Source organism: Oncorhynchus kisutch, linkage group LG9 (genome assembly GCF_002021735.2).
Source record: "Oncorhynchus kisutch isolate 150728-3 linkage group LG9, Okis_V2, whole genome shotgun sequence".
Classification (NCBI taxonomy): Eukaryota; Metazoa; Chordata; class Actinopteri; order Salmoniformes; family Salmonidae; genus Oncorhynchus; species Oncorhynchus kisutch.
Genome location: NC_034182.2, coordinates 577,818 through 592,705, shown reverse-complemented (window position 1 = coordinate 592,705; position 14,888 = coordinate 577,818). Strand labels below are relative to the sequence as shown.

The window sequence follows — 14,888 nt, the reverse complement described above, 5'->3', positions numbered from 1 at the left end:
CAGCCAGGAAGCATAGGAACTGAGAAGTGGTCTGTGATTATCACCTGCAGAACCACTCCTTTATTGGGGGTGTCCTGCTAATTGCCTATAATTTCCACCTGTTGTCTATTCCATTTTCACAACAGCATGTGAAATGTATTGTCAATCAGTGTTGCTTCCTAAGTGGACAGTTTGATTTCACAGAAGTGTGATTGACTTGGAGTTACATTGTGTTGTTTAAGTGTTCCCTTTCTTTTTTTGAGCAGTGTACATTAGTTCAGCGGAAGGGTCAGGGGAGACACACATGGACACACACACACACCTTTTGGGAGTAAAATCACCATGTGAAGCATATAGCCTGTAACAATGGGGCCATGCCAGATAAATGGACACTGTAATATTCATCTTCTGAAAAGCTGGCTTTTAAAAACCTCCGTATTCAGCCCTACCACAGCCCCTGCCTTCCCACCAACTGAGAGAGAGGGGAAAGGAGAGAGAGAGAGAGAGCGAGAGAGAGAGGGAGAAAGAGAGAAAAAAATATAGAGAAACAGATGGATAATGGAGGGAAAGAAAGAGAATGAAACAGATGAGGCTATATTCGGCATTGTCTCAGGATGGTAAGTTGGTGGTTAAAGATATCCCTCTAGTGGTGTGGGGGCTGTGCTTTGGCAAAGTGGGTGGTGTTATATCCTTCCTGTTTGGCCCTGTCTGGCGGTATCATTGGATGGGGCCACAGTGTCTCCTGACCCCTCCTGTCTCAGCCTCCATTATTTATGCTGCAGTAGTTTATGTGTCGGGGGCTAGGGTCAGTTTGTTATATCTGGAGTACTTCTCCTGTCTTATCCGGTGTCCTGTGTGAATTTAAGTATGCTCTCTCTAATTCTCTCTTTCTCTCTCTCGGAGGACCTGAGCCCCAGGACCATGCCTCAGGAATACCTGGCATGATGACTCCTTGCTGTCCCCAGTCCACCTGGCCGTGCTGCTGCTCCAGTATCAACTGTTCTGCCTGCGGCTATGGAATCCTGACCTGTTCACTGGATGTGCTACCTGTCCCAGACCTATTATTTGACCATGCTGGTCATTTATGAACATTTGAACATCTTGGCCATGTTCTGTTATAATCTCCACTCGGCACAGCCAGAAGAGAACTGGCCACCCCTCATAGCCTGGTTCCTCTCTAGGTTTCTTCCTAGGTTTTGGCCTTTCTAGGGAGTTTTTCCTAGCCAACGTGCTTCAACACCTGCATTGCTTGCTGTTTGGGGTTTTAGGCTGGGTTTCTGTCCAGCACTTTGAGATATCAGCTGATGTACGAAGGGCTATATAAATACATTTGATTTGATTTGATGATGGAGAAATAAAAATACAAAAAAAGAGATGCTGAGACATGGAAAGAGAACAACAGAAGAGATGCTGAGACATGGAAAGAGAACAACAGAAGAGATGCTGAGACATGGAAAGAGAACAACAGAAGAGATGCTGAGACATGGAAAGAGAACAACAGAAGAGATGCTGAGACATGGAAAGAGAACAACAGAAGAGATGCTGAGACATGGAAAGAGAACAACAGAAGAGATGCTGAGACATGGAAAGAGAACAACAGAAGAGATGCTGAGACATGGAAAGAGAGCAACAGAAGAGATGCTGAGACATGGAAAGAGAACAACAGAAGAGATGCTGAGACATGGAAAGAGAACAACAGAAGAGATGCTGAGACATGGAAAGAGAACAACAGAAGAGATGCTGAGACATGGAAAGAGAGCAACAGAAGAGATGCTGAGACATGGAAAGAGAACAACAGAAGAGATGCTGAGACATGGAAAGAGAGCAACAGAAGAGATGCTGAGACATGGAAAGAGAGTAACAGAAGAGATGCTGAGACATGGAAAGAGAACAACAGAAGAGATGCTGAGACATGGAAAGAGAGCAACAGAAGAGATGCTGAGACATGGAAAGAGAGCAACAGAAGAGATGCTGAGACATGGAAAGAGAGCAACAGAAGAGATGCTGAGACATGGAAAGAGAACAACAGAAGAGATGCTGAGACATGGAAAGAGAACAACAGAAGAGATGCTGAGACATGGAAAGAGAGCAACAGAAGAGATGCTGAGACATGGAAAGAGAGCAACAGAAGAGATGCTGAGACATGGAAAGGGAGCAACAGAAGAGATGCTGAGACATGGAAAGAGAGCAACAGAAGAGATGCTGAGACATGGAAAGAGAGCAACAGAAGAGATGCTGAGACATGGAAAGAGAGCAACAGAAGAGATGCTGAGACATGGAAAGAGAGCAACAGAAGAGATGCTGAGACATGGAAAGAGAGCAACAGAAGAGATGCTGAGACATGGAAAGAGAGCAACAGAAGAGATGCTGAGACATGGAAAGAGAGCAACAGAAGAGATGCTGAGACATGGAAAGAGAGCAACAGAAGAGATGCTGAGACATGGAAAGAGAGCAACAGAAGAGATGCTGAGACATGGAAAGAGAGCAACAGAAGAGATGCTGAGACATGGAAAGAGAGCAACAGAAGAGATGCTGAGACATGGAAAGAGAGCAACAGAAGAGATGCTGAGACATGGAAAGAGAGCAACAGAAGAGATGCTGAGACATGGAAAGAGAGCAACAGAAGAGATGCTGGAGACATGGAAAGAGAGCAACAGAAGAGATGCTGAGACATGGAAAGAGAGCAACAGAAAAGATGCTGAGACATGGAAAGAGAGCATCAGAAGAGATGCTGGAGACATGGAAGGAGAGCAACAGAAGAGATGCTGGATACATGGAAGGAGATCAACAGAAGAGATGCTGGAGACATGAAGGAGAGCAACAGAAGAGATGCTGAGACATGGAAAGAGAACAACAGAAGAGATGCTGAGACATGGAAAGAGAACAACAGAAGAGATGCTGAGACATGGAAAGAGAACAACAGAAGAGATGCTGAGACATGGAAAGAGAACAACAGAAGAGATGCTGAGACATGGAAAGAGAACATCAGAAGAGATGTTGAGACATGGAAAGAGAACAACAGAAGATATGCTGAGACATGGAAAGAGAACAACAGAAGAGATGCTGAGACATGGAAAGAGAGATGGAGAATAAAAAAATGAAGATAAAGAAAACCAGCTCGGCTCAGCCCTCAACCCCAACGCCTTCCTATCAGCAGCTCGGCTCAGCCCTCAACCCCAACGCCTTCCTATCAGCAGCTCGGCTCAGCCCTCAACCCCAACGCCTTCCTATCAGCAGCTCGGCTCAGCCCTCAATTCCAACGCCTTCCTATCAGCAGCTCGGCTCAGCCCTCAACCCCAACCCCTTCCTATCAGCAGCTCGGCTCAGCCCTCAACCCCAAGGCCTTCCTATCAGCAGCTCGGCTCAGCCCTCAACCCCAACGCCTTCCTATCAGCAGCTCGGCTCAGCCCTCAATCCCAACGCCTTCCTATCAGCAGCTCGGCTCAGCTCTCAACCCCAACGCCTTCCTATCAGCAGCTCGGCTCAGCCCTCAACCCCAAGGCCTTCCTATCAGCAGCTCGGATCAGCCCTCAACCCCAACCCCTTCCTATCAGCAGCTCGGCTCAGCCCTCAACCCCAACGCCTTCCTATCAGCAGCTCGGCTCAGCCCTCAACCCCAAAGCCAGGGCCCTTTCTTGGGGGAGAGCCGGCTCGGCACTCCCCCCTGTGCCCTCCGACCTCCATAGAACTCCACTAATGCACAACATCACTCATCCCATTGCCAGAGGAAACGCAGAGATCTAACTTAGACCACGAGAGAGTCTTCAGTGACATAGTGGGAGTCCAGTCTGCTATGAACCAAAACCCTTCCATCCACGTGGTAGTCTAATGCCCAGTCCAGAGACAACCACAAGCCCATAAGTCCCCTAGACACTAGTGTAGATCTGACCATATTACTTGCACCTATACAATTAAGTTGCATCCACATGTAGTTCCAAGGATCTAGGAACTTATTTTGGACAGGGCCAGACTTCAACTTGGACCTGACCGACTGCCTGCCAACAGCCCAAAAAACATAATGAGCTGAGTCCTACTTATTAACATATCAACACGTTCCTTTAACGTCATAAAAGTCTATCAGAATGTCATTAAAAAAAATACAGGATTTCACTTTATCTGGTGAGCTGCACCCCCATCTCCACATGAGGAGAGAGTGGAGCCAGTAAGAAGATGTACTGCCTGCCTGTCTGTCTGTATATACAGTATAGAGGAGGAAAGAAAGTAATGATGTTGGGCTAACAGATGTTAGCCAACTATTCATCTCCTTGTCGAGGAGGGGTCCCTATGGTGTTGCAGGCAGACACTATGCACATAGGTCTGGCTCTCTATTTGGACCTCTCCCTCTTTTTCTCCACATCCATCACTGTGTCTCTCTCACTGTGTCTCTCTCACTGTCTCGCTACATCTCTCTCACTGTGTGTCTCTCTCTGTGTCTCACTCACTGTGTCTCCCTCTCTTTGTCTCTCTCTGGGTCTCTCATGTGTCTTTTTCTCTGTGTGTGTGTGTGTGTGTATCTCTCTCTCTCTCTCTTTCTGTGTGTGTGTGTGTCTCTCTCTCCCCATATCTTTCTCTGGACAAGGATAAACACACCAGCTTGTCTTTAGATTTAGCCCCAGTAAACTGGAAACTGGAAAACTGCATGCTGAAATGACAGCATTATGATCCAGCGGGAAATGATACAACAAGTTCAAAATGTTACAATGAAGAACTCTGGAACCAGATAAAAACAGCCCTCAAACTCAACTCTGGACCTCTTTTTTCCATTGTTCCCCTCTAATCAGGGACTGAATTATACCTGGGACACCAGGTGTGTGATTCTCCTCTAATCAGGGACTGATTTATACCTGGGACACCAGGTGTGTGATTCTCCTCTAATCAGGGACTGATTTATACCTGACACACCAGGTGTGTGATTCTCCTCTAATCAGGGACTGATTTATACCTGACATACCAGGTGTGTGATTTCCCTCTAATCAGGGACTGATTTATACCTGACATACCAGGTGTGTGATTCCCCTCTAATCAGGGACTGATTTATACCTGACACACCAGGTGTGTGATTCCCCTCTAATCAGGGACTGATTTATACCTGACATACCAGGTGTGTGATTTCCCTCTAATCAGCGACTGATTTATACCTGGGACACCAGGTGTGTGATTTCCCTCTAATCCGCGACTGATTTATACCTGGGACACCAGGTGTGTGATTCCCCTCTAATCAGGGACTGATTTATACCTGACATACCAGGTGTGTGATTCCCCTCTAATCAGCGACTGATTTATACCTGGGACACCAGGTGTGTGCAATTAATGATCATGTAGAAGAGAAAAGCAGCAGGCTCTGGACCTCGTAGGGTAAGACTTGAGTACCCTGCAATAGAGCAACCTCCAAATACACTTTAATACAACTGACTACACAAACTTTACCTAACAAGCTACTATACCAACTTCAAAACACTCCTTTAGTGATATTACAATCCAAGTCCTAACATCAGACAGCAGATGTAAGCCCTGAAAAGTCACACCTGCAATCAGTGATCAAGCATTCCAATAATAGGTACATGAAACCCAAATGATGCATGCTTCATTATGTGTTATTCTCACACACCGGGACAGTCTCACGCTAACCAGCTGCAACTCTCACCCCTTAAGGAGAGGGGAACAAACTTGTGTTGTTGTTCAACTGGAGGGTGCTACGATGCATTCAGTTACTCGCCAGAAAAGGTCGCTGAACTAGGCTGTATATCAAACGCAGGAATATTTAGAGGTCTGTACATCTGTCCATTTGTGCTGGGGTCTGTGTGCATATCCATCTCTCTGTCTGTCTGTGCATATGTGATTCATTCAATCAGTCAGACAGTTTGCATGAATAATCCGGCAGCTGATCAAGGGGGAGGGGAGGAGGGGGCGGAGGGGGAGAGTCAAGGTGTCCTGGGGGAGGTGAGAGTGGGCCCTGTATTTTCATCTGGGTCGGAGGCTTGCATTTTTCTCATGTCTGTGGCTTAGTGAGCTCAGCTGGAGAGCACATTACCTCTGTCTATACATCTCTACTCTCTCTGCACTCTCTTTACTCTCTCTCTTCTCTCTCTACACTCTCTCTCTACACTATCTTTACACTCTCTTTCTCTACACTCTCTCTCCCTTCACTCTCTCTCCTTCCTTATGTTTCTTTCTTTTTCTCTCTCTATCCATCTGTTTCTCTATCTCCCCCTCTTTCCCTGCCTGCTTTCTCTCTTTCATTCACTCCCTCCCTCCCTCTTTCTCTCTCCACTCTTCTTTAATTTCATCTCCATTATCTCCTCTCTCCTTCCTCTCCGACCCCAAACATTGTGGTTAAAATGTCTTGTGGCCAACGAGCAGTGCTAACAAGAACCTGGCTCCAAACCATCATTAGATATTCACTGGTCTCGCTTATCTTAACCTGAGAGCTTTTCCTGCTGTACCTACTGTACTTGATGACCTTTCCTCTTTCCTTTCTGCCAACCCTCCCTCCCTCTCTGACAGTTAGTTTTTTGTTTAACTAGAGCGATGTAAGACGGGATAGGTCTAGGGGGGGTTGGATGTGGGTGTGTGTGTGTGTGTGTGTGTGTGTGTGTGTGTGTGTGTGTGTGTGTGTGTGTGTGTGTGTGTGTGTGTGTGTGTCATAACGCTACAGTGTTTAAGTGATGTATAAGTGTTTGTCTCTTCCATTCACTGATGTGAGAAGAGGGGGAGACATTCTGTCTCAAAGAGTTTTACACAGAAGGAGCTCAACTCATTAACCATCAGAGTATGTCACCCAACAATCCTACTTTAGCCTACAAGGCCCAACACTCTAACAAAGCCTTAGAAATACCACAGACTGACAAATCTGCATATCCCACAGAAAAATAACATTTAAAAATTCGGTAAAATAGAGACAATTACGTGTGTTCGTGAGGGAAGGATTCAGTCCATGACTGACAGGGAATCTTGGCCTTGGTTACCGCCCTCCTGCCTTTGTAGTTCACCCCGGAACCGATGATACACTCCCTCACATAATCTAAAAATGCCAAGACGAGAGAGAAAGACAGAGACACAAACATTCATGTCAGAGTTAGCAAAACACTGTCATTATTTGCATGGAAGATATAGCTCCCTAAAGTTAATTAAATGTCACTTTGGGGCGTTTCGTCAATTCTCAAGCGCGAGACTCCACAGCTTAAACAATCCCTTGGGTCCAAACTGTAAACAGCGGCCATGTTGTTTATGCTCTGGTTGGTTCACCGCATGTTTGTGTGCACATCTCTGGCCACTGGAGTTACATAACTAGAGCGGGAAGGCAGTTGTTGTGTCAACAGACATCGAGAGCTCTTAAACCTTAGAAAGTCAAGCTCGAAGGATCCGTCACACCACAAGAACCATCACTCTAAACAAACAACATATCTGCATTGCTATAAACGTCTATAAACTTTCCACTGACATTTCAGAACGTTTCGGAGAAAAGAGAGAGAGTGTATAATGCCATGTTTGAGGCAGATCTCGCGAAGTCAACATTAACGGTTATCCAGCGTTTTTTCCAAGACAACATTTTACGAGGCTTTGGAGGGGGAAAAGCGACAGTGTAAGGCTAAAATGTCATGTTTGAGCTAAAGTCAACAGTTATATTTACCTTTTTTCTCATAAAGGTCAAAGTTCACCCTATGTTCCCTGTGAGCACTGTCCATGAAGCGGTCAAAGGGAAGCAAGTGGCATTTCCTGTTTTGATGGTCAAAGTAGAATGCCCTGTAAGAACAGACAGGAAGTAGTTGAGAGATGAGCACTGGGTGATAAGAAATATGAAGGCTGTATGAAGGGAGGAGGGGGAAAAAGGGAAATGTAGGTCACTGGAGAGAGAAAAAGATGGAGAAACAGTGAGTGAGTGAGTGAGTGAGTGAGTGAGAGAGTGAGTGAGTGAGTGAGAGAGAAACATGTGTGAAACAGTTGTGAATTTTGCATGCATATGTCTCTATGACCATCTTTTTTGTTTGTGTGAGATGCACCTGCAGGTGAAGGTTTTCTTGTTCTTGCTGCACTTGCGAGCACAGTGCTCCAGCGAGCGGCTGTTCTTGACCATGGAGGGCTGGGGGCAATCTGGACACAGCAGCCTGGTGTCCTCACTCTTCTGGTACTGCTGTAACAACTGCTTCCTGCACTCTGAGACAGGACAGAGATGATACTTCTGTAACGACTGCTTCCTGCACTCTGAGACAGGACAGAGATGATACTTCTGTAACGACTGCTTCCTGCACTCTGAGACAGGACAGAGATGATACTTCTGTAACGACTGCTTCCTGCACTCTGAGACAGGACAGAGATGATACTTCTGTAACGACTGCTTCCTGCACTCTGAGACAGGACAGAGATGATACTTCTGTAACGACTGCTTCCTGCACTCTGAGACAGGACAGAGATGATACTTATGTAACGACTGCTTCCTGCACTCTGAGACAGGACAGAGATGATACTTCTGTAACGACTGCTTCCTGCACTCTGAGACAGGACAGAGATGATACTTCTGTAACGACTGCTTCCTGCACTCTGAGACAGGACAGAGATGATACTTCTGTAACGACTGCTTCCTGCACTCTGAGACAGGACAGAGATGATACTTCTGTAACGACTGCTTCCTGCACTCTGAGACAGGACAGAGATGATACTTCTGTAACGACTGCTTCCTGCACTCTGAGACAGGACAGAGATGATACTTCTGTAACGACTGCTTCCTGCACTCTGAGACAGGACAGAGATGATACTTCTGTAACGACTGCTTCCTGCACTCTGAGACAGGACAGAGATGATACTTCTGTAACGACTGCTTCCTGCACTCTGAGACAGGACAGAGATGATACTTCTGTAACGACTGCTTCCTGCACTCTGAGACAGGACAGAGATGATACTTCTGTAACGACTGCTTCCTGCACTCTGAGACAGGACAGAGATGATACTTCTGTAACGACTGCTTCCTGCACTCTGAGACAGGACAGAGATGATACTTCTGTAACGACTGCTTCCTGCACTCTGAGACAGGACAGAGATGATACTTCTGTAACGACTGCTTCCTGCACTCTGAGACAGGACAGAGACGGTGAACAGACCGATGGAACAGACCGACAGACGGTGAACAGAAAGAGAGTAGACAGACAGACATGCACACACAGAATCTCGGCTATCAATCTCACACACACACAACACTAACTCCACTTCCCTCAATCAATGTGTATGAAGCCCAGAGCTGCCCCATCATTAAACGTTAAAACAGTGAAGTCAGCTGTTTATAGGTCAAGAACCAATGAACCATCATTGTTTGTATTATCTGACTGTTGGTTTTGCCATTTATGAATGTGTTATTCAATGTGTTTCTATGGGCTATAGTAGTAGAGGCCAAATTAAATATATGTTTTTGATACCTATAGGGGTCCTAAAACTGTAAATCAAATAGCTAAATGATCCATGGTATGACCATCTTAAAACAATTCCATATGTTAGCTTAGTAGACCTCCCCAACGGTGTAGACTTTTAAGGGTTGTTAGTGTCTCCTGGCAGATATTAAGTTACCTATAAGAAAGCTACAGGGACCTCAACTGAACATGTGAGAAATTACAACTAGACATACTTTTGGTGTGAAGGGGTTTATAGGACTGAAGATATTAAACTTGTTATCACATGGTCTCTCAGAGTTCTCCTTATTGAAAATTCATTAAATAAAGTATTTAAAGAGCATATACTTTAGTGGTGCCGTCTTTCCTTCATCATTTGTGACCAGAGTGAAAAATTCTCAATTGAAAAGTGCTTAGGAGTTTTGAATGTAAGAAACACGTTAACGCGCCCACATCAGAGACAATTCGTTGCGTCTGTACTCTGCAGCTCACTGTGATGTCTGTGAGACTCTCCGTGGTCGGAATGGTTTCTGGGAGGACACAATGCCTGGGCGGCATTAGTACTAGATCTGGGACTCATCACGCTGTTGTTCTAACATGCATCCCTCCTCACGCAGCGCAATTACACTTCACTCAGACTCTTCCTCTCCCTCAGACAGAAAGAAAGAGACATTCCGTTATCTCACCGACGCAATATTAGATTTAGGCGTATTCGTTTTTTAAATTGACCAACGTTGGTCAGATATAGTCCGAGTTTTTTTTGGAGTGATGCCAAAAGACAAACTTCGGTTTGGTATTAGCGGATTAGGTTTTAGTCCACTATCTTTGCATTAACGTTAAGCATGTCAATGTGGGAAGACGGGTACCGTTCCTTTTTCCAAAGTGCAGAGGACCTGTATCCAATAAAACGCATCTCCTCTTTAAACAGCAAACGAACCGGTTAAAGGTGCGTCTCGTTATCGAATTTGCATACGCATTCAATCCGTGTAAGTGAAAATTTGCGAGGGAGTTAATGGAACTCTGCTCTGCGTCCAGATGTGGCTATAGCGCAGCTCACCTCTGCGCGCACACGCAGGATTCACAATCTGACTATTCGGGCATGCGCACAACATCCACTGGGTTTAACCAGAGCAATTAAATGTACCTTGACTGAGCTCAGGAATTAAAATTAAGTTAATTTGTAATTTTCCCTGAGCAGTTAGTTATAGGTCTATTTAGGTGTTTTCAATCTAGCTTGATTATATCAACATATCAGTTGCGTGGATAACTGCACGAAATTATTTCAGTAGCTATGCATTTATCGTTCCAGGGACAGTAAAGGGCCTATTACATTAATGAACTTGACTTGTAAAAATTTTTAATGACAAAGCAGTTATATCGCCAGCAGACGCACTTCAAAAACATGACTGCAGCGCAGAGGATCTATGCTGTGTACTATAGTTACCTTTACGCAGATGGCCGCGCGTAACTCATGCATTAGGCCTACATACATTAGGTATTTATGACAGTGAAAACAAAGTAATTTCTCACTGACATGCACATTTTCTTACGAGTCAATTGAACCACTCGGCCCAATTCATGAATATAGCCTTACACTGATATAGGCAACGATCAATATAGGCCTCTTTTTAAAAAATTATAATATTTGAAACCGAGAATATCTGTTAAATTCAACATGCCTCTTTTTTTAAAGAAAATCTTTGAAACTGAGAATATCTGTTAAATTTTGACCAAAAATCTGTGTTTCACAAATGATCCTCTCTACTAAGCAGCATCATCGTGTTACCTTAGCCTACATGCCAAAGCGCAAGGCACATTCCCTGCCGCACCAGCCAGCTAATGCACACATAGGGACAAACTAAAGACATGGCCACCTCGCCACATTCCAATTACAATATCAACCATTATCAAATTCCTCGAAATAATTCAGGCCATTGATCACCACTGTGGATTTTGATAGATGTTGCAGCGTATCAACCACTAATTTAATAATGTTTTACGTTTAGGCTACCAATACAAATAAACCTTTTGGTCTTCATGACATATGCAATATTTCTGCGCAAAAGTAAAAGTCTGCAGGCCAGGTAAACGTAGGTTTATAAATGATTGGTCTATGGAAGTGCTACACTTCAATCCATTTCACTTACAAGTCTTTGGATCTGTGTGATATATTTAGAGAACTCGTTCCCTTTCACGCCTATGAAAATGATATAGCCTACACGCACAGCCACTAAACCGAATATCAATGACGGGCTATCTAGGCTATACATAGTTTACCGTTAGGTCATATTGCCTAGTAAGATTTACCTGAATTCACAGCGAGCACAACACACAAGAAAAGTTTGTAAATCCAGATGATATCTGCCTTCATTTTTGATGGAGTAGAGTGTATTATCCTAATCCAAGGTTTGCGGCGTGGATTGATTGAACGTCCTCTCCGCGTTATACCTGTTTATATGGTTCGATCTGGGATTAACAGGAAGAGCCCACAGTGCAGCCAGCGATGCCCCCCTTTACTGGAAAGCGCCGTCCCTGGTTCAACCCCCCCAGTCCGCTTTATCAAACCGGTTCCCCTCCCCCAGCTGCGCGGCAATTAACCAGCACTTTAACCGCACTCTCGTCCCTTCTTCAGCCAGTTTCCACAGCCTCACGCAAAGTACGTTTGTCAACTTGTTTATCTTAAACAGCTGGGGGTGATGCCAAACCGGATACATGTAATTTCCCTTGTAATAGACTGAGAGCTAATATGTAGAAGTTTCTGCATTTTGGTTTCATTTGGCACATTTGAATACAGCTGGTCAGAACGTGTCCGGGTCCAATGCTTCAGCGGGACTGGGTTGATGATAAGATATGAAAAAACGTTTGAGAACTAGGCTTGAAACTGGGATGATTTGCACATGCATGTAGAAACTTTATGCAGCGCATTGATTAAGCCCCTAATGACCTAAGTGCTGGCAAAATGCGCAAAAACCGCCTTGCACATAAACGCATCGGCATTAGCCTAGGTAACTCCTGTGACCCATAACAAAGACAGTGCATTTAAAAAAATTCCTGAACACATGGATTCAGTTATCTTCCCCAAAATGAAATTGAGAATTTGTGGAATGCAAGTTCCATAAAGTAGTTGGCTATAGCTTGTGTTAAATGAATGTACCCAGTGAGCAAAATTTGTTGAAATATGTAAAATCAAAGTATTTAACCTCTTTTCGACGTTTTTTAAAGTCTGTTCATAGGGTAGGCTCATGAATGGTATAGATGAGTGATCATTCAAAAACGAGAGAAACAAAATATAGGCCTACTGGAGAATATTGCAGCAAATGCCACAGATGCCACGAGACAAATATATATATTTATATATGTCCAAGCTAAAGCAATATTTTAGACAAAATATGAGTGGGGGAAAATAATCATTTAGTTTACTTGCTTACATTCTAAATCGCAGCATGTACTAAAATAATCAGCAGAAATGCTCCAAAATACGAAAAAAACTGAACCTAGTAAGAACTGAGAAGTTGAGAACGCAGGATTGTTGGAAGCAGGCCACCTTTAACTTGGAACGCTGCCCCCAAAGCAATGGCTTGCCATCAGATTTCTGGGACAGTAATAAAATGCCATGCCAGTTATTTCGGTCCCAGACCCACATCATAGACAGTAGCTTCAGGCTGCCTTTCGGGTTTCATGGCGGCATCCCATCGGGAGCGCTTTTGGGTGACAGTGATAGGATCTACAGTCTTACAGTAAGGCGTTTTGCTCTTGGTGTGGCGAGCGAGTGGGAAGGGGGCAAACACAGCTGGAAACCTTTCCATTTTTAGGTACCAGCCAGCCGGGCATTTTGTTTAACCAGTAAGTGTTCCTGAGTTTTGGACACAAAACAAACCCGTGGAGGGGCGCCTTCTTTAATCCATACTTCGACCATTAATGGGCAGCCCGTAAGAAAGAGCTCTAGAGAGAGAAAGAGCTCTAGAGAGAGAAGGAGAGAGGTACTGGCAACCCCTCATTCAGGGCAAGTGGGGCAGAGCCCCACCTGTTTAGCCCCGCCAGTTTAGCCTGTTTTGCATGTTATTTTGGCATTAATATGTGTCACATAAGAACACATTCTTATTTACAATAATGGCCTAGGAACAGGGGGTTAACTGCCTTGTTCAGGGGTAGAACAATAGATTTTTTACCGGGGATTCGATCTAACAACTTTTTGGTTACTGGCCCAACGCTCTAACCACTAGGCTACCTGCCGCCCCAACTTATTGATGGTGTTGGAGTCATGCCTGACCGTGCAGTCATGAGTGAACCGGGAGTACAGGAGGAGACTGAGCACACATCCCTGAGGGGCCCCTGTGTTGAGGATCAGCGTGGTGAATGTGTTGTTACCTACCCTCACCACCTGGGGGTGGCCCGTCAGGAAGTCCAGGATCCAATTGCAGAGGGAGATGTTTAGTCCCAGGGTCCTTAGCTTATTGATGAGCTTTGAGGGCTCTATGGTGTTGAACGCTGACTTGTAGTCAATGAATAGCATTCTCACATAGGTGTTCCTTTTGTCCAGGTGGGAAAGGGCAGTGTGGAATGCAATAGAGATTGCATCATTGGAGTGGGTCTAGGGTTTCTGGAGTGGGTCTAGAGTTTCTGGGATGATTGTGTTGATGTGAGCCATGACCAGCCTTTCAAAGCACTTCATGGCTACAAACGTGAGTGCTACGGGTCGGTAGTCATTTAGGCAGGTTACCTTAGTGTTCTTGGGCACAGGCACTATGGTGGTCTGCTTAAAACATGTTGGTATTACAGCCCGGGACAGGGAGAGGTTGAAAATGTCAGTGAAGACACTTGCCAGTTGTCAGCAAAAGCGTCTACCTCAGGCGAGCAATAGCTTGAGACTTCCTTAGATATCATGCACCAGCTGTTATTTACAAAAATACATAGTCCGCCGCCCCTTGTCTTACCAGACACCGCTGTTCTATCCGGTACAGCGTATAACCAGCCAGCTGTATGTTGATAGTGTCGTGGTTCAGCCACAATGCAGTGAAGCATAAGATATTTGTCATACGGTGGGTGTAGCTGGTGCATGGAAGTCAGGCGCAGGAGAGCAGAGATGAGTGAACAAAGAAGCACTTTACTGAGGCAATTGAAAGAACAGAACTCAACCGTGTCACAAAAACAAATGCCCAATGAACAAGTGAGGCAGCACAAAGTACAACAACCAAGTACAAAGTACCGGCTGTCACAAATCACAGGTACAAATGAAACCCGGCGTAACCCAGCCGGAAGCGTGCCAACCTCGACAATAAACAATACCCCACACAGACATGGAGGGAAGAGAGGGCTAAATACACATAGTAATCATGAGATGTAAACCAGGTGTGGGGAAAACAAGACAAAACAAATGGAAAAATGAAAGATGGAGCAGCGATGGCTAGAAGACCGGTGACGTCGACCGCCGAATGCCGCGAGAACAAGGAGAGGGAACAACTTCTGTGGAAGTTGTGACAATATTACAGTTTTAAATGTCCCATTGGTAGATTAATCTTGAGTTTAGGTCAT

At 44.9% G+C, this 14,888-nt stretch overlaps 1 protein-coding gene across 2 annotated transcripts in view; it reads right to left on the bottom strand.

The window, feature by feature from the left end:
* The window catches only part of LOC109879074 (hepatocyte growth factor), a 42,836-nt gene extending 30,835 nt beyond the window's left edge, over positions 1-12,001 (bottom strand). For both annotated transcript variants that reach the window (XM_031831418.1, XM_031831419.1), the window contains exons 1-4: positions 11,664-12,001; positions 7,980-8,133; positions 7,610-7,722; positions 6,886-7,000 (exon numbers count right to left, since the gene is read on the bottom strand). In XM_031831418.1, the coding sequence (XP_031687278.1) occupies positions 6,886-7,000; positions 7,610-7,722; positions 7,980-8,133; positions 11,664-11,727 (446 nt within the window). In that variant the 5' untranslated portion in view covers positions 11,728-12,001. The remainder of the gene's footprint in view (positions 1-6,885; positions 7,001-7,609; positions 7,723-7,979; positions 8,134-11,663) is intronic.
* Between the last annotated feature and the right edge of the window lie 2,887 nt (positions 12,002-14,888).